Source organism: Equus caballus, chromosome 22 (assembly GCF_041296265.1).
Source record: "Equus caballus isolate H_3958 breed thoroughbred chromosome 22, TB-T2T, whole genome shotgun sequence".
Classification (NCBI taxonomy): Eukaryota; Metazoa; Chordata; class Mammalia; order Perissodactyla; family Equidae; genus Equus; species Equus caballus.
The window spans coordinates 20505071-20525188 of NC_091705.1; the positions used below are offsets into that span (position 1 = coordinate 20505071).

At 44.4% G+C, this 20118-nt stretch overlaps 1 protein-coding gene across 8 annotated transcripts in view; it reads left to right on the forward strand.

Moving 5' to 3' along the window:
- UBOX5 (U-box domain containing 5) overlaps window positions 1–19896 on the forward strand; it is a 32895-nt gene extending 12999 nt beyond the window's left edge. For 3 of the 8 annotated variants that reach the window (XM_023626214.2, XM_070247783.1, XM_070247784.1), the window contains 4 exons: window positions 11899–11993; window positions 13154–14354; window positions 16457–16618; window positions 19128–19896. In XM_023626214.2, coding sequence (XP_023481982.1) covers window positions 11940–11993; window positions 13154–14354; window positions 16457–16618; window positions 19128–19336 — 1626 coding nt within the window. In that variant the 5' untranslated portion in view covers window positions 11899–11939 and the 3' untranslated portion in view covers window positions 19337–19896. Of the gene's footprint in view, window positions 1–5719; window positions 7921–10324; window positions 11386–11898; window positions 11994–13153; window positions 14355–16456; window positions 16619–19127 lie in introns of those variants that run through there. The other 5 variants (XM_070247785.1, XM_023626215.2, XM_070247787.1 and 2 more) reach the window with 5 other exon arrangements.
- The last annotated feature ends 222 nt before the right edge of the window (window positions 19897–20118 follow it).

Below are 20118 nucleotides of genomic sequence, written 5' to 3' on the forward strand. Positions count from 1 at the left end.
ATGACAGGGATCCCAGGGACCACCCTCCCTTGGAGGACTCACAGAATTCAAAAAAGCTGTTATATTCAAAGTTATGGTTTGTTACAGTGAAAGCATAGAGATTAAAATCAGCAAAAAATATAGTGGAGAGACCAGGCACAAGCTTTCAGTTGTCCTCTTCCAGTGGAGTCATGAGGACAGCTCTTAATTCTCCCAGCAGTGATGTTTGACAACACGTACAGATATTGCCAATCAGGAAAGCTCATCTGAGCCTTGCATTGCAGGGTTTTATTGGGAGTCAGTCATGTAAGCTTGGAGTGCCCCACATGGCAGAGCTTAGTCACTCAGTCTCCAGCCCTTCCAGAGGTCAGGCTGATACAGCATGGCCCAAGGCTCCCACCATAAATCATATTGTTAGCCTAAACTGTCCGGCATGGCCCAAGGCCCCAAGTATATATAGATCGTCTTATTAGGCAGGATGTTTCCAGGGCTTAGAGTTTATCTCCTAGGAACTGGTGAAGGGCCAGTTTCTTTTGAATGCGGAGGATTTGAACACCCACACCTGCTGAGTTAACTTTTACTGCACAGAAAGAAGCCAAAGGGAAAAGAGAGTATTTCAAGAGAGGGAGTTTGTATGTCACTTGCTGGGGAGAGAGCAATTAAGGCAAGAACTGAAAAATCTTCAATAAATTTGGCGACTTGGATATCATTGATTACCTTAACAATAGCAGTTGGAGTTTAATTGGCGGGGCAAAGCCGGATTGCACACCTGTTGAACGAATGGGAGTTAAGGAATGGATTGCAAATGTTGAGGAAATTCCTTGAGAAGCTTTGAGGGGAAGGGGAAACTTGAGCAGGATTTAGAATGGGACTAGGATTGCTAGATAAAATACAGGATGCCCAGTTAAATTTGAATTTCAGATAAGTAATGAATACTTTTTGTGGTAAAATACACATAAAATTGGCCATTTGAAGCAAAGTGTACGATTCAGTGATAGTACATGGATAGTGTTGTGTAACTAGTCATCACTATTTAGTTCCAGAACATTTTTTTCACTCCAAAAAGAAACATACCCATTAAGCAGTCACTCCTACGTCCCTCTCCCCCAGACCCTGAAAACTGCTAGTCTGCTTTCTGTCTCTCTGAATTTTCATATTATGGATACGTCATATAACTGGAATTGTACAATACATAGCCTTTTGTCTGGCTCCTTTCAGTTAGTGTAATGTTTTCAAGGATCCATGTTTTATAGCATGTACCAGTACTTCATTCTTTTTTATGGCTAATAATAGACCATAGTGTGGATGTTACCATATCTTGTTTATCCATTGCTCAGTTGGTGGACCTTTTGACTATTGTGACTGTTGCTGCTGTGAACATTCATGTACAAGTTTTTGTTTGAACACTTGTTTTCAGTATTTTTGAGTATGTACCCAGGAGTGAAACTGCTGGGTCGTATGTTAGTTCTATGTTTAACTTATTCAGGAACTGCCAAACTGTCTTCTGCAGTGGCTGTGCCATTTTACATTGCTACAGCAGTGTTCTGGGGTTCCACTTTCTTCACATCTTTGCTTACACTTTTTTTTGAAAAATAGCCATCCTAATGAGTGTGAAGTGGTATGTCGTTGTGGTTTTGATGTGCATTTCCCTAGCGACTAATGATATTAGCATCTTTTCAATCTTAACAATAGTAAGTCTTCCCATCCATGAACACGAGATGTCTTTCCATTTATTTGTCTTCTTTAATTTCTTTCAGCAACATTTTGTAGTTTTCAGTGTACAAGTCTTATACCTTCTCAGTTAAATTTATTCCTGAGTATTTTATTCTTTTTGGTGCTGTTGTAAATGGAATTATTTTCTTAATTGCCTTTGTAAATTGCTCATTGCTAGTGTATAGAAGTTACAACTAATTTACCCTGCAGTTTTGCTTAATTCTTTTATTAGCTCTAATAGGTTTTGTGTGTGTGTGTTTAGGATTTTCTGTGTATGGGGTCATGTCATCTGTGGGTAGAGAGTTTTACTTCTTCCTTTCCACTTTGGATGCCTTTTTGTTTCTTTTTCTTGCCCACTTTCTCTGGCTAGAACTTATAGTACAAAATTGAATAGGAATGGTGAAAGCATCCTTGTCTCAGACCTGATATTAGGGGTATCAGTCTTTCACCATTGATATGATTTAGCTATGGGTTTTTCATAATTGCTCTTTATCATGTTGAGGAAGTTCCTTTCTATTCATAGTTTGCTGAATGTGCATTTAGTAATTTTTTAGTGTAAGTATGTCTCAAATAGTACATGGAACATTGCTTTACTAAAAAAAAAAAATCCATTTATCCAAATTTCAGATTTAAGTGTGTGTTTTTGTTTGTTAGGTTGGCAACCCTAAGAAAGACATATAGCAGCAAGGCAAGGCTTTTTTTGAGGGGGCTCTTGGGGGCAGAAGAGACTGGAGCAATGTTTACTTGTTAAGGAAAGGATTCTGTAGTCAGAGATAAGTTGAGGATTCAGGAAAGAGGCAAGAACAGATGGAATAAGGCCCTGGAAGAGAGGGACGGAGTTAGGGTTCAGGTTTGTACATGGAGAGCCTGGCTGCCTCACCTGGGTTCCCATACAGTTTTGCTGGCACTGCTATTAAGGCACTGAGGAAATAGTATTAGAACCCTTTGCCCATCTGCATTGTTTTGAACCTGTGAGTGTCTAAAGAGTAAAAACTGTGTCCACTTGTGCCTAGCAGAATCCCTTGTACATATTAAGCCATTGAAGGGTGAATTGGCTACAAGTGTATAGGATTGCTCTTGTGTTCTTGTCTCCCTGCTTACCTCGCACTGGTGGGTGACTGTGTGGGATGGGCTGGGACCGCTGTCTTTCATTTTAACCGGCTCTAAGGAAAATGCACACCAGTCAGATTTTTTTCACGGATGGACAAGTATCTCAATTTAGAAATTATAAGAAGCATTGTACTTCTTTAAAAGCTGAAGTGCCCAATTTATAAAATTGCTCAGTGCATTGGTATTCCACCCACTCTTTGAGGTTAAATGCTTTTCTCTTATTTGACAGGTAATCTTTTCTTCTTTTTTTTTCCCTCTGTAACCTGTTTGAGCCTAGTCTTTAAAATTATGTGTGTCTGCCAGAATTACTTTCCATTACATTTTCGTGAGACTCAAAAATCAGGTTGTATAACTCATCTATGGCAGCTTCTTTGTAGGCCAAAGGAAGATGGATGCTGAGGTGTTCAGAAAGTGTCATGGTCACCTTATTCTCTTCTAAATTATCCCTCTACACTTTGCCACCCCCAAGTGTCCTCAACAACAAAAAGGTTGCTTGGCTGCTTCCAGCTCCAAGGAAACGCAGACAGAAACCTTTCAGATAGGATGACCAACTTGTCCCAGTTTTCCCAGGACTTTCCTGGTTTTAGCACTGAAAGTTCCGAATTCTGGAAAACCCCTCAGTTTCAGATAGACCACATAGTGGGTCACCCTACCTCTGGATCCCTTCTCATCCCTTCCCTTGCACTTTCCCTCCCTCAGCCTGAGTACAGGGAGGCAGAGGAGAAAGGTCTGACTCCATCTGGATATCCAGTCCTGTAGGGGCTGTCACCTGCAAGAAATACTCTCAGCTTGTAATCTAGAGCCTCATTCCTCTCTGATATCATCCTGCGACATTAGGAACCTGGTCCAATTGTCTGAGTACTCCTGTCAACTTTTTAAACACATGAAAGGAAAAAAAAACTTTCCTACCACTCTAATACATTGCATATTTTAAATTTCTACATGTCTACCATTACCTCCCAAACTATTCCTGCATACATATTCCTAGATGTAGACTTTTAACTAATATGTGATCGTAATACTTCTATTTTGTGTTCTTTTTCTTTATTTTATATATACTTTTGCTGGGTTTTTTTTTTTCTGAGGAAGATTAGCCCTGAGCTAATATCTGCCGCCAGTCCTCCTCTTTTTGCTGAGGAAGACTGGCCCTGAGCTAACATCCATGCCCATCCTCTCCTTTGTATGTGGGACGCCTGCCACAGCATGGCTTGATAAATGGTGTGTAGGTCCGCACCTGGGATCCAAACTGGCGAACTATGGGCTGCCGAAGCGGAACATGTGAACTTAACTGTTGAGCCACTAGGCCAGCCCCCTACTTTTGCATTTTTTACATAGTCATATTTATCGTTTAAGTGACAGGTACACCAAGCATAAACATGTGTCATTCAAGTTTGTTTCTTGCTGTGTATCTACACTGATAGTGGGATTAACTGGAGTCTTCAGTTGAGGGGTTTATATCTGGGTGAAGACCTTCAAGACTTCTGTGGTAATAGACATTTGGATTTGTAAAATAAAAGGCTTCTTAAAAGGCGTACAGGGGATCCCTGTGGTGATGGATCTGTACTATAGCTTGACTATGGTAGTGATTACACAAATCTACACATAGAGTAAAATTGCTTACAACTAAACACACAGGCACACACAAATGAGTGCATGTAAAACTGGTGAAATCTGAGTAAGATCTGTGGATGGTATCATTGTCAGTTTCCTGGTCATGATGTACTATGTGCAAGACGTTACCAGTGGGGAGACGTGGTTAAAGGGTACATGGGATCCCTGTATTGTTTCTTAGGACTGCATGTGAAACTATAATTATCTTAAGATAAAAAGTTTAATTAAAATTTTTTAAAATAAAAGATTTCCTAGAAGGTAGCTTTGAAATCCTTGTGAAATGCTTAGTAATACGTTATGCATAGTTCATTTTTCTCCTTCCTCTTTTTCAAGAATACCCCTCCCTCAAAAAAAATTGAAGGAAAAAACTGAGACCGCCAGTTTATTTCTAAGTAGTTTGTACTTTGATGCTCATCTTTGATGTCTTCAGGAAGCCATTTGCAAAGATAGCCCCTCATGTAGTACAAAAAGTATAGTGGGAACATAACAGCCGGAGGAAAGGGGAAACCCCTGAAGGGTGAATTGCCTCTAAGTGGTTCAAAATTGCCGTTGTCATCTGGGAGGTTAATGGCAGACTTTTCATTAGTGTCATTTCTTTCCCTGGTTATAAGCTTTCTGTAACTTTCCTCTGACCAGTAGCTTTCAAAGTTTTTTTACAACCCTTAGTAAGAAGTGTCTTCTACATTAAAACCCAGAATAAGTAGATAGATAGCTAGATATAGTTTTAGATAAATGTGTGTGTGTGTCTCTCTCTCTCTATATATAGAGACACACATATTTCAGAGTTTCACCCTCGTGTGGTACACTGTGACATTTTCTTTCTATTCTACTTAAAAAAAAAGTGCTAGTTGTGGTTCAGTAATTTGAATTCTTAATTCTTGGTCTGCAGTTTGGAAAAACACTGCCACAGCCCACCAGGTAAAGTAGTCTGAAGCTCCTTGGCATGACATTCAAGGCCCTGTCCATCTGACTCCATCTGCCTTTCCAGCCCTGCCTCCTCCTCTCCCCTCTAGCTAAGTGGCATATTCAGCCTTTCCTGGACTTACCTCACACTGTTTCATCTCTATGCTTTGACTCTTCCTGGTCCCTCTCCCTTTAGCCCTTCCCCTTTTGTTCCTGTTCTTGCCTCTTGGCTCCTATAGTCAAGCATATTGTTCCATTAGGATGTGGTGTCTGTCCCTCTTCAGAGTTGCCCATGCAGTCAGGCGTGTGTCTTAGTTGTCTCCAGTTCAAACATTACTCCTGTGAATTCTTCCCTGACTTCTGGGTATACTTTTCGCCAGAGGTTTTCCATTTTTTTCATCAGGTGCCACACTAAGGGGCCAGCCCAGCAGCAAAGCAGTTAAATTCATGCACTTCTCTTCGGCAGCCCGGGGTTCGCTGGTTCTGATCCTGGATGCAGACCTATACACCGCTTGTCGAGCCATGCTGTGGTAGGCGTCCCACATATAAAGTAGAGGAGAGTGGGCACGAATATTAGCTCAGGGCCAATCTTCCTCAGTAAGAAGAGGAGGGTTGGCAGTGGATGTTAGCTCAGGGCTAATCTTCCTAAAAAAAAAAAGCCCCAATAAGAAATTCATTTTATATTAGATCTAGTAAATACATTTGTTATATGTGTTTGTAGAAAACTGAAACAAAAGTTTCATGAAATAATGCCCATACTATGTGCATTTTGGTATTTTGTATTCTCTTTTAGTTAATATTTCCTTTCTTCAACCCATAATTTGATTTTGAAACCACAAATTGAAAAACGTTGATTTAGGCCACACTTCCCACTCTAAGTGTCATCTGCGGAAAGCTGTATTACAAACCTTTGTATTCCGTAATCTTTGCTGGAAGAAAATCTGTAATGCCTCAAGACTGGAGGACAAGACCATTTCATTTCATTTTTTTTTCACAAGAAGACTTGTAGAGAATATTTATTGCAGCTTTTTTTTCATAGTAAAAAATTACAAACAACGTAAGTAATAGGGCAATGGAGAAATAAACTGTATTTCAGTCATATAATTGAAGACTATGAAGAAGTTAAAATGAATAAACTAGACATATACATTTCAAATCTTAAAATAATAACGTTTCATAGAAAAGCAAGTTGCAAGATGATACACATGGTATTTTATCTTTAAGGTACATTGAAAATACACAGACTGCTGCGTGCTTTTGTATACACACGTACTTATACTGATTTGAATGAGAGACACAAACTTAAGATAGAGCTTTCCTCTTGGTAAAAGGGGAGAGAAAATAAGATTGTTGGTCGGTTTTGTTTATACCTTTAAAATTTTTCTCTTTATACTGAAATGAGAAGCAAGCATGGCAAAATGTTAACATTTGCTCAGTCTAGGTGGTGGGCATAAGTGTCTACTATGTTATGTTCTTTACCTTTTTATCTGAAATAGTTTATAATAAAAAGAAAAAATCTCTATAATGAAAGTTGACATATATTATCTGCTTATAACCTCTATTATCTTGCTGTTTTATAGTGCCGTTATTTGGCTCCAGGCTACTTCTCTGAGCTGCAGGGAACTTTAGCCATGATCTGTGGCCCGCGATTTCTACTCAGTCTCTCTTGTATTTAGATGCCAAATCTGGAAAAGGAGACAATAATTTATAGGTATTTACTGGACAGTATTTGCAATGAGCCCAGGTTACATGGCCATTTCCTAGTCAGGGCTGAGGAGGCAGTCTTCCTGGATAAGGCTGTTTGCATTTTCATATGGTAAGCCTTTCTTTTTTTCTGGATTAGGCATTAAGGCAGGAGGCACTTGACCTTAAAAGATCAGGGATGTTGGAACCAGAGAGATGAAAACATCATACAAAGACCTTGATGGCAGCCAGAATCCTATAGAATTCTACAGTGTTTAGGCATCACTATTTCCCAAAGAAACAGCATGATTTGTAAGATTTTTTAAAAAGGGTCTGCCACCCTTGTCCTGTAATGACACAGTCACTTGTTTCAGTTTGATCTCTAGTCCTAATTTGTTTTCAGTCACTTTCTTCCCCAATCATTCATTATTATTGTTATTATTAATTTTTTAGAGCAGTTTTAGATTTACAGGAAAATTGATCAGATAAAATAGAGTTCCCAAATACCTCCTCTTCTCCCTTGCACATAGTTTCCCCTATTATTAACATCTTGCGTTAGTGCAGTACATTTGTTGTAATTGATGTGGCAATATTGATATGTTGTTATTAACCAAAGCCCATAGTTTACATTAAGGTTCACTCTTCGTGTTGTACAGTTCTGTGAGTTTTGTTTTTTTGTGTATGTAAGGAAGATTGGCCCTGAGCTAACATCTGTTGCCAGTCTTTCTCTTTTTGCTTGAGGAAGATTGTCGCTGAGCTAACATCTGTGCCAGTCTTCCTCTATTTTATGTGGGATGCTGCCACAGCATGGCTTGACAAGCAGTGATAGCTCTGCGCCCGGGATCCGAACCTGCGAACCCCAGGCCACCAAAATGGAGCGTGTGAACTTAACCGCTATGCTGCCAGGCTGGCCCCAGTTCTGTGAGTTTTGACAAATGCATAATGTCATGTATCTACCAGTATAGAATCATACAGAATAGTTTCACCACCTGACCATTTCATTTTTATCTCTATACTCCAGTACCTAGCACAGGGCTTGTAAATGTTCTGTGAATGTGCAGTAATATCTCATCTAAAATTAAATATGAGCAATCAAATTCAATAGAATTTGAATAACATTTAAGGAACAATCTGCTAAAACCAAATCAAGCCTATCCTAGGAATAAAAGGATGGTTTAAAATTAGGAAAATGTGCTATATCTCAGTCTGTAAGATAAGAAAAATAACAAAACACAATATATAGGGAAAATCAGAATTCAAAGCATATCTCCAATTTTCAAAAAACTATGAAAATTAGAATGCTCTATTAACATAAAAAGAATATTTCAATCTAAAAATCAGAATTATGCTCAAAGATGAAACACAAGAGGCATTTCCTAATGGGAACAAAACAATCATGGCAACTCTTTATTATTTCATATAATTCTGGAAGTTCTAACTAATGTAGTAAGAAGAGAGACAGAAATAAGAGTTACCATCTTGAAAAAGAGGCTCTCATTATTACTGAGATTGTAGAAAATAACTGAAAATCTGTTAAATCAATGAATTCAATAAGACAAGCGGACACATAGTAAGGATACCAAAATGATAAGCTTTCTTGGGGCTGTCCCCATGGCCGAGTGGTTAAGTTCACACACCCCGCTGCGGCGGCCCAGGGTTTTGCTGGTTTGGATCCTGGGCGTGGACATGGCACCACTTGTCAATTTTTCCCTCAAGGGGTCTTATGTGTTTCTTGCTAAGGTTGCTATTTATGAATAGGACCCTTTTATCCCATTAATTTTTCTAACCAGTTATTGCCATATATAAGAAAGCTTTTTCTTCCTTTCTGCTTTTTCTCCCCAAATCCCCCCCGTACATAGTTGTGTATTTTAGTTGTGGGTCCTTCTAGTTGTGGCATGTGGGATGCTGCCTCAGCGTGGTTTGATGAGCAGTGCCATGTCTGCGCCCAGGATTCGAACCAATGAAACACTGGGCCGCATGCAGCAGAGCGCATGAGCTTAACCACTCGGCAACGGGGCCAGCCCCACTTATGTACATTATTTTTTAAAAAACAAACGTGTGTGCATGTATATGTGTGTGCAGGTATAGACACACATACATTCCTACGTACATACACACGTAGACATGCATACATACATACACACAGATGCCCTAACAGTAATATAAAGGAGAAATTTTAAAGTGTGATAGTAAAATTTATTCTCATGTGTAAATGTTTGAAATGACCATACTGGAAGGCATAAAAAAGTAATCAGAAGCTTTTACCAACATGTAGAATAACCTAGAATGTAGGCTGCTGTAAATGCAGATTGTCAGGTTTATTAGCATTGCTGTCAGTGATGTAGTTTTCAGAAATGGTGAACACCTCTTAGCAAAGATCTGAATGAAATAAAGTATGATCTCTCTATGATTTACATGGAAATTCCCTTCCTAGAAAATTAAGCATATATTAAAATGATTTAAAAAATACATTGTGGGGCCAGCCCCATGGCTGAGTGGTTAAAGTTCTGTGTGCTCCACTTCGGTGGTCCAGGTTCACAGGTTTGGATCCTGGATGCAGACCTAATCCACTCATGAGCCATGCTGTGGAGGTGCCCCACCTGCAAAGTAGAGGAAGATTGGCACAGATGTTAGCTCAGGGCAAATCTTCCTCAAGCAAAAAAAAATTTGTATTCATATGTAAAGCTGAGTTAGGAGACTAGGCTGAGATGATAAACATTTAAAGGTCCCATGGCAGCTCTTCACTGTGCAGAAACGGCCTACTAAAATGTTGTAGGATGCCCAACATGCCTGGCCTCTGCAAGTGGCGTCTACTGATCATGACAACAAGATGACCCCAGAGAGTGACCCTGTCCCTGTTGGGCTAAAAGAGTTCTTCACGGGGCCCAGCCCTGTGGCCGAGTGGTTAAGTTCGCGCACTTCACTGTGGTGGCCCAGGGTTTCGCCAGTTCGAGTCCTGGGCATGGACAGGGCACTGCTCATCAAGCCATGCTGAGGCGGCATCCCACATGCCACAACTAGAAGGACCCACAACTAAAAATACATAACTCTGTACCAGGGGGCTTTGGGGAGAAAAAGAAAAAAATCTTAAAAAAAAAAAAGAAAAAGAGTTCTTCATGGCCTTGTCTGCCACATGGAAAAACGGGTGGCTGGCCTCACCCAAGGATTTCGGATCCATTGGAGAGGCTTGCCATTGGGAGGGATGTTGCTAGTGGCTTCCCGGCTTTTCTCCAGGGAGTACCAAAGGCTGCTGGACATTGGTCATTTTTTCTTCCACTTTTATTGAGATATAATTGACATATAACATTATGTAAGTTTAAGATGCACAACAATGATTCGATATATGTATATATTGCAAAATCATTAACATAAGTTAATATCCATCACCTCACAGTTAGAATTTATTTTCTTGTGATGAGAACTTTGTTTTTTTTTGAGGAAGATTAGCCCTGAACTAACATCTGCTGCCAATCCTCCTCTTTTCGCTGAGGAAGACTGGCCCTGAGCTAACATCTGTGCCCATCTTCCTCTATTTTATATTTGGGACATCTGCCACAGCATGGCGTGCCAAGCAGTGCCATGTCCGCACCCGGGATCTGAACCAGCAAACCCCTGGCGGCCGAAGCAGAATGTGCGAACTTAACCGCTGCACCACTCGGCCAGCTCCTGATGAGAACTTTTAAGATCTGCTCTCTTAGCAACTTTCAAATACACAATATGTTATTTTAACTATAGTCAACATGCTGTACATTACATCCCCATTACTTATTTATCTTACAACCAGAAGTTTATACCTTTTGACCACTTTCACCTGTTTCCCCCACCCTGGACATTGGTCATTAAAATGACTACTTGGATTAGATGTCTTTGTTTTTTTTGAGGAAGATCAGCCCTGAGCTAACATCCACTGCCAGTCCTCCTCTTTTTGATGAGGAAGATTGGCCCTGAGCTAACATCTGTGTCCATCTTCCTCTATTTTATATGTGGGATGCCTGCCACAACATAGCTTGATAAGCAGTGTGTAGGTCTGAGCCTGGGATCCAAACTGGCAAACCCTGGGCCGCCCAAGTGGAGCACACAAACTTAACCACCGTGCCACTGGGCCAGCCCCTAGATGTCCCTTTTTTTGTTGTTTTTTTAGGAAGACTAGCCCTGAGCTAACATCCACTGCCAATCCTCCCCTTTTTGCTGAGGAAGATTGGCCTTGAGCTAACATCTGTGCCCTCTTCCTCTACTTTGTATGTGGGATGCCTGCCACAGCATGGCTTGATAAGCAGTGTGTGCGTCCGCGCCTGGGATCCGAACCAGAGAACCCCAGGCCGCCGAAGCAGAATGCGCGAACTTAACCGCTGTACCACTGGGCCAGCCCCTAGATGTCCTTTTAAGGTGCTTCCAACCCTAAGATTTTCAATAATGATGTTTTTGACTCTTCTAATTGTTTTTGTTTTAATAAGAAAATGTAATTGCATTGACAAGTGTTAAATGACAAAGATGCCTAGCACCACTATGATTATTTTCTGTGACTCTTTCCATTCTGAACCATCTAGTTAAGTAGTCCTGCTCTTTCTCTGAGCTCAGCCACTTTTGACCCTCCTTTTCCTCTGGAGACCCCCCCACCTGCAGAGGTGACAGGCTCTTGCCTCCAGCTGTCAGCCAGAGAACCGGCAGTCTTTGCCACCCTGGTCAGTCAGCAATAGAAATCTCCTCTGCAGTTTTTTAGTGACTAGCTTTTTTCCCAGCATCACATGTAGGATACAAAGAGAGTGAGTATAGATCACAAGAGTGTGAGTGTTAAAGTTTTTGTTATCCTGTTTGATTCTCTTCTCTTAGGAATCAACTGCTAGAAGTTTAGAATTAAATTTTAACTTGTCTCACACCAAGTTTTATCTTTTATTTAAGGCTATTTCTGATGCTTGGAAGCTGTCCTTTCAGCCACAAAGATGGTAATAAATCTTTGCCTTCCACAGTTCAGACCAAGAATTTACTGCAACAAGGTAAATAAAGCAAGTATATGCATGTAAATAAATATACGATATTTTTCATGTTTTTCCCCATTTCCTACCTTGTCTATGTGGACTTAATTCAGGCTTAATGTGCTTTCACCCTCATTGTTTTAGATGCCACCAGGTGATATGTAAGCATGGGTCAGGCTGCCCCTCTCGAGTTAGCACTGTTACAGGGTGAGCTGTGACTCATTTTCTGGAGGGTCGTAGTCATTGTACTCTTCCCTCTGATGATAAGTTCTGATTCCACTCAAAGTCCTAGTGAAGGTGGAAATACCCTCTACCCCATTCTTCTTGCTAACTTCTCATGCTAGAAATAATGGCTTATATTTGTTATTTGGATTTCTTGTTCTTTATTGCTTGAATTAAGCTGTTTTCCATTTTGTGCAAAGGAGAGTATCTTTCCACAGCTCAGAGAAGGGAATAAGGAAACTCCAAGGGGAAAATTGAACCCCTCCCCTAAAAGTTTATGCCCACACTGTACTATTTCAGAAGGGTCCCACATTGTTAAGCTGACTCTTTCAGACAAAGATATCTTAAAATCTCCATTGGTTATAACAAATGTTAGAAATACTAAAAGGGGAAAAAGTTACAATCCCACCTCTCCTAGAACATTCTCTGTTTTAAATTTCCCATAGTTTTTTGTGGTTCTTGTTCCCGTGCACACATTCTTTTTTTTTGCTTACTTCCATCATTCATAAATTTACAAGAAGCTCATTTGTTGTGCTTTCCTAAGGAAACTGTTATAATTGATAGAGTCCAAATACAAAATTGAGAACTTTAATGAACATCTTTGTTTTTCCCTAAATTGGCTTGTTTTCATCCTTTGAAATAAAAAAAAACACTAGTATATCTGCCCCCTTTTACGCAGATGTTATTTTGAAGAGATTTTTGGTTGGGTTGGGCAGTGTTTTGTTGCTCATATTCTTTAAGGATGGGCAGTACTTGGGGATACAGTTGCTTCCAGCCTTTGACCTGATCTTAGATGGCTGCAAAAAACCCAGGAAAATTCGATGTATTAGAAGAAATTTTAAGTGAGGAATTTCAGACTTTATGTTAAAGTTTCTTAGAAGTGATGAATTCTTGAAAACTAGTTGTCTTTGTTTGGATCTCATCAAATAAATGTGTCTTGTATTTGTCATTAAATCTAGATATCAGCTGATGGTTATGAAGTAGAAAATCTCATCTCTGAAGATCTCACAAAGAGAAGTCATGGTTTTAGGACAGAGTATTTCATTAAGCCACCAGTCTATGTGATAGTTTCCTTTCCCTTCAGTGTGGAAATCTGTAGGATTAACATAGACCTCACAGCTGGGGGAGGCCAGAATGTCACTGGCCTGGAAATGTACACATCTGCCTTATCCAGCAGAGCGTCTTGGAATACCCTCGAGTGCCGGGCCCTGGGCTCAGCTGAGCCTTCCGTCCCGGACAGGGAAGCATTCACCTTGGTAGGCAAAGTCTTGTTGAAAAACCAGAGCCAAGTCGTGTTTAACCACAGGGGCTTCAAGGCTAGGCCACCTTTTGGCCCAGTGGAAGCCACGCTCCCCTCCCCTGCTGTTGTGGCACAGGAGCTTTGGAATAAAGGGGCTCTTTCTCTTAGCCACGTGGCCCATGTCAAGATCTGTATCACCCATGTGACAGGCAGCGGTATACCTTGCATCAAGCGGCTGGAAGTCTGGGGTCAGCCAGCCAAAACCTGCTCTCAAGAGGTGATAGACAGTGTCCTGCTGGTTGCCTCAGAGAGCCTCCCTCGAGACTTGGCTCTGCAGGCCCCCGCCTTGCCCATGGAAAGCGACTGTGACACTGGGGGCCAGTCTGAGAGCCCACCGGCCCCTTCCAGCCTGCAAGAGCTGGCCGAGGTAATTCAGGATGTGCCTGAGGAGTTCCTGGATCCCATCACCCTGGAAATCATGCCTTGCCCCATGCTGCTCCCTTCAGGCAAGGTCATCGACCAGAGCACACTGGAGAAGTGTAACCGCAGTGAAGCCACATGGGGCCGAGTGCCCAGTGACCCTTTCACAGGGGTAGCCTTTACTCCACATTCCCAGCCCCTGCCTCACCCCTCCCTGAAGGCCCGGATTGACCATTTCCTGCTCCAGCACTCCATCCCTGGCTGCTACCTGCTTGGGAGAGCACAGACTGCGTTGGCAGTTACCCCGTCTTCAATTGCTCTGCCTTCTCGGAAAAGGAAGATGGAGCAGGTTGACCATGCCCCAGACAGTAGCCTTGGTATAAATGCTTCCTGTTTTTCTACCACAAGCCTTCTGGTCTCACCCACTACCTCAGAACACACCACTAAGAAAATGAAAGCTGCCAGTGAGCTTGGTCTGACACACATGGACTGCTCAACAGGTAATCTGCCCTCCTATCTCCATGCCCATTGTCAGCCCTCCTCCTCCCAGGGGACGCTTGGCACCATTGCCCTTTGGTTTTTGCTTTGCCAGCTTAAATTACCCCAAAAGTTACTGGGTTCAAGTACCACACATTCGTTATCTCATAGCTTCTCTGGACAGGAATCCAGGTGTAGCTTGGCTAGGTCGTCTACTTCCGGGTCTTCCAAGGCTGCTGTCAAAGTGTTGACTGGACTGCAGTTGACTAACTCAAGGCTTGACTTGGAAGGCTTCACTTCTAAGCTCTGTCATGTGATTGTTGCAGGATTCAGTGCCTTGCGGAATTGCTGCACTGATGGACTCTCTTCCTTGTTGGCTCATGACCAGTCTTCCCTCAATTCCTTGCCATGTGGGCCTCTCAAGGGCAGCAAGCAACATGGTAGCTGTGTACACCAGAGAGAGTGAGCAAACAAGATGGAAGTCACAGCCTTACAGAACTAATCATGGAAATGACATCCCATTGCTTTGCTATATTCTCTTAAAAGCAAGTCACTGTGTCCAGCCTATGCTCAAGCGGAAGGGGTACCCAAGGGTGTGAGGATCAGGAGGTGAGGTTCATTGGGAGCCATTCAGACACTCTCCCACACTGTTGATCTCTATTTTATTCAGTGTTTTTTCAAAGATTGGTGGTTGAATCTTGTCAAATGACTTTTCCATATCAATGGAGATCATATTAGGATTTTTCATCTTAGATCTTTTAATGTGAGAAAGTACATTAATGGACTTCTTAATATTGAACCATTACTGTAGTCCTGGAAGGAACTACATTTGGTCTTGCTTCTTTTAACATTCTGCATCATTCTGTTTGCTGGTGTTTGAGTGAGATTGGACTGTGGTGTGTGTGTGTAGGCGTGCACATGCCATCTTTGGTCAGGTTTTGGTGTCAGTGATTTATTTACTCCATAAGAAGAGTTAGGAAATGTTCCTTTTCTAAACTGTAGAATAATTTAACAGTGTTAGACTCGTTCACTCTTCACGTTTGGTAGAATTTCCCCATGATTGTCAGCACCTGGTGCTTTGGACATAGCTCTTTTTCTTTTTTCTAAATGGAAATTAGTCTGTTTAGATTTTAGCATTCTTTTAATTTCCTCTCTTACTCTAGAAAGCCTATGAAAATAGTGTGCTTGAAAGTTACATCTGTGTCTTCTCTGGTTTTGAGTGTAAATTTTGGTTGACATGACCCCCAGAAACTCCTGGAAGCATATGAGGTACAGGGGGGGCGAGACAAGGAGAAAGGTCCTTAGACCCTATGTCTGTGATGTCTCCAGGGGTGTCGGCTTTGACACATTTGTTGCTGACACAAGACCACACCGACCAGTGCTCCACAGCCCCAAGCTGATGTTCTATGTCCTACAGACTAGACAAAATGTTCCACTCATCACTTGTGGGCAGTTTTGTGAACCCTGCTACCAGGCAGGTCACTGGGTTGTTTCTTGGAGGTTTCTCCCCCTTCCCACGTTGCTTTTATTCTCAGTCCATTGCTTGACTTTCTGCGGACCATGCAGAGAAGGCCCCCTAGATCGTGGAGTGGGCAGAGTGAGGTCTTCGTTTTGCTCCTCGATGAGAACAGCTTTGCTTTACTTAACAGGAGAGAAAGGACAGGCCAGCAGTGTCGCAGACTGGTCGGGCCCCAGAAGGGAGGAGATGAGGAAAGAGCAGACTGGTGCTGCTGGGGAGGGGATGGGGGCATGGAGCAGGGGCAGAGGTGGGGCTTTTGCTTGCAGAGTCATTTCCATGGCCAGCAGGGAGGCCTTCAGAAAGTAGGGTGCAGTTCTGCAGGGGAGCCACAAGGTGGCCCGTGCCCGCTCAGCAGTCTGTCCTGGGAGGAGGAACTCTAGTGCAGAGCCTGGGAACACCGAAAGGGGTGTGGGATGGGTACAAACTGCCAGGATCCCCAAGACTTTCGCTCTCTGTCTTCTGGCATCACAATCCACTGGTAGACGTTAGGGAGAACTTTCTTCACATTTGTGTCTACTCGAAGTTGTAAGTGCCGTTTTTATAGTCCTCAGAGGACTTTGTGTTTTGGTTGTCGTCTTTGCCGAACCTCTGTGCGTCTCTCAACAGGTCCAGTGTCCCATGAGCAGAAACTGTCACAAAGCTTGGAAATTGCCTTGACATCAACCCTTGGCTCCAGGCCCTCTTTCACGGCTCGGCTGACCAGGGGACAGCTCCAGCACCTCAGCACAAGAGGGAGCAGCACTTCCTGGAGGCCAGGCACAGGCTCGGGTAACATGGGCCCCATCCGTCCCCTTTGAGCCCCTGAACGGGATGCTGGGCCATGCTGTGGGGCTCTGTGGACCTCCATCCCCAGATTCCTTAACTCTAACACCCGGGGCTGAGGGGAGAACCCAGTCTCTTCCAGGGAGAGTTGAGGGTCTGCCTGTGAAGTTTAACTCTTCACAAGAAAGGCTTTCTTTAGTCAACTCTTAGTAATTCTGTGGACTTAGGGCTTGGCTACCCTCTGCTGTGTTTTTTGGTAAGATCTAATGTTGATTATTCTATGCTGAGGACTTTGGTTTGTACTTTTTAGATATTTTTCTTGACTAGTCTGTCTCCTATCTGACATCTGGAGTGCTTTGTGTAAGTGTGGAGGGATTTGGGGTTGAGTATGTCATCTTCATCTCTTCCTATTAACATTTTCTTAGTCTTAGAAAAGTACAGTGGTAGCTCACTGAGCCAATTTTTTCCTAAAATGAACCTGGGATCACTTAGAATGATAGAATTGGTTAGGATATAAAGTGAGAGGATCTGACTGGAATGCTGGGGCATTTTCTACAAGATGAAGCCTGGTGGGGCTTATGATGAGCCGCACGCTTGCTTCCTCCTGCCTGTCCAGAGCCAGTCCCTTCTCGTCTGGATCCCAGGCCATCTTACCTCCTCTGCCTCTTGTCCTCCTTACCTCCCTTTGTCCCCACCTCCCTGTCTCTCTGATTATGTTTCCATCCTGACCATTCCCAAGAACTGTCTTGTCTAAGTGATGAGCGGTTTCTGTGACCCCACATACACTGGTCACTTATCCTCTCAGCAGCGTCTGGTGTGACTGATCAGCCCCTCCTTCCTCAGATACCTTCTCTCTTGGCCTTCCAGATGTTACATTCTTTTTCTCCCCATTTTCAGCAGCTCCTGTTCAGTTTCCATTGCCGACTCTTCCTTCTCTTCCAGACTCTTCCTGGACTCTGTACTGTCTGTCACCCAAGTGAGAGCCCACTTGGCCAGTGACTGCCCATGTTCACCTATAGCTCCCCTTGGGACTCAGACCCCAACCTCCCTGACAGCTGCTTGGTGCCTCTACATGGGAACTCATGGATACCTTGAGTGAACGTTCTAACTCAGAACTGCTGATGTCTGCCCTCCAAATGTTCTCCCCCCACCGCCCACCCCCACTTCCTATCATCCCCATTGCGGGTAGAGAGCAGCATCTTCTACCCTTTGGTCAGGCCTCTAACACGGAGGTCCTCCTTGGTCTCCCTCGACATGCTCATCCTGACGACGTTCTTTTCATCATCAAGTCCTGTTCGTGCTCCTCCAGAGTAGATCTCAGAGTGGCCTTCTCTGCTCCACTGCCCTTGCCGCCACCCTGGCCCCAGCTCCTGTGCCACTCCCTCAGATTCCTGCAGCAGCCGCTACTGCCCCCACAGCCACCTGCCTTACAGGAGCCAGAGCGATCTTCTCATAATGTAAACCAGGTCATGGTACCCCTCTTCTTAGAATCCCTCCAGCACATCCCATTGAATTTGGAGTAAAACCCAACTCCTGCTGCCTGTGAGGGCCTGCATGCTCCAACCCTCGTCCACCCTCCTCTGCAGTCTCCTCTGAAGCCATACTCTTACACATCCCACCTCTGTGTCTTTTCTCTGTCTTTAATGGACTAGCCATTCTTTGTTCTTGCTGTCCCCTTCACTCTGCATGGCTGGCCTCTTCTCGTTCTTATTGGCACTTCCCCCCAAGAGGCCATCCTTGTCCTCTCCAGAGGGGTGTGGGTTGGGGGAGAAAGAGCAGCCTCCTTAGGGCCCAAGATGGGGAAGAGCTGTGAGTGCAGCTTGGGGAGGGGTTTGGCAGGACCTGCCCCCGTAGCCCTCATTCAGGAGGCCCTGCAGGAATCATGGGAGGAGAGAGAGCCTGCCACATAGGAAGGGGAATGATGGGTCGTGAGGGGAGCTGCCGGGCTGCAGGACTGAACAGAAGCAGGTGCCAGGCTGAGCAAGCAGGCCTGCTGCAGACAGACCTCAGCCCTGCCCCTCTGCTGACCTCCCCTTGACCTGCCCAACCCTGGTACACCAGACCATTTTCTGCTTTTTCCTTTTCTTGTCACATCTCACCTCTCTTGCAGTTTATCAGCGTTGTCAGGGTGAGCTTGTGCCTTGCTCTGGCCTTGGCAGCCCCTTCAGAATCTGTGAGTGTAATAAAAAGCTGAAGTACATCTTGCTGGCACACTGAGAGGAAGGGCCCAGTGCTGCCCAGCTGCCCTCAGAAGTCAGCTTTTCTTGAGCATTCATGGGAGCACTGAGATTTGATGATCGAGAAGAGGCCTGTCAGCTTCCCAGGTTCCCTCGTACCCTCTCCTCCCAGGTCAGGCAGAGGAGGCCTAGGGAGGGATGAAGCCAGGCTGCTGCAGGGGTGTAGGGTGGGGAAGCTTCTTGTCCCATTCCAGGCACGTGCCCTGCCTCCAGGATGGAGCCTGGACCAGGAGGCAGCTTTCCCTAACCTTGGCCCATCTTCCTCCCTGATTTACCAGAGCAGCCTGGGAGCGTCCTGGGCCCCGAGTGTGCCTCCTGCAAAAGAGTGTTTTCTGCCTACTTCAAAAAGGAGCCTGTGTATCAGCTTCCCTGTGGCCACCTCCTGTGCCGGCCCTGCCTGGGTGAAAAGCAGCACTCCCTGCCCATGACATGCACAGCCTGCCAGCAGCCAGTTGCCAGCCAGGACGTGCTGCGAGTCCACTTCTGAGTGACCAGCTCCTCAACTCGAGAAGACCTATCACTGGGAGGAGCCGAGGGAGAGCAGGAGTGGGGGTCACAGTTCCCCTGAGGTCTGGCCAGGTCCCAGGCACAGAGGGGCCTCTTCTTTCCCAAGGGCTTTCCCTTTATCTCCTCACACAGCGTAGCACAGGCCGGGAGTGAGGGGTGGAGGAGGAGCACTCCACTCCTGCTCCAGTGGCAATAGGATAACAAAGCCATAGTCTGGGCTGGGAGGGATGGGGGAGATGTCCCTGCCCTCCTCTGCTTCCCTGCCACCCCCTGCCGGGCCCCAGGGCCTGCTAGAGCCAGCCCCACTCTGCTGAGGGCCCCCCAAGTTATCTGCACGCCCACCCCCATCCTGCAGGGTGGATGTGAGTGGAGCACAAAGACTGTGGCTCAGGATCTCGAAGAGAGCCTCCACCTTCAGTGTCACCCAAAAGTGGACCGTGGCAGAGGTCTATGGAGTGAATGACTCAGCCCCCCAGCTGGCAGACCACTCCGAGCCTTAATAAAGAATGGTTGACGTCCCCTGTAGGCTTCCTCCTGGCAGAATGCGTGTCTGTGTCGTCATACCCGTTCCCTACCTGCACCCAGACAAAGTGGGACTGTGGTAGAGCAGCCGTGAGCAGTCACTGCAACCCCTTCAGCCTGTAATTCAGGTCAATGGCCTGAAGGGACAAGAAGTCACATTTTCAGATGTGTCTGATGTGTGAGGGTGTGCAGGTGGGTGTGCGTGCAGGCAGGGAGGGTCGAGCAGCCTCTCTCAGGCTG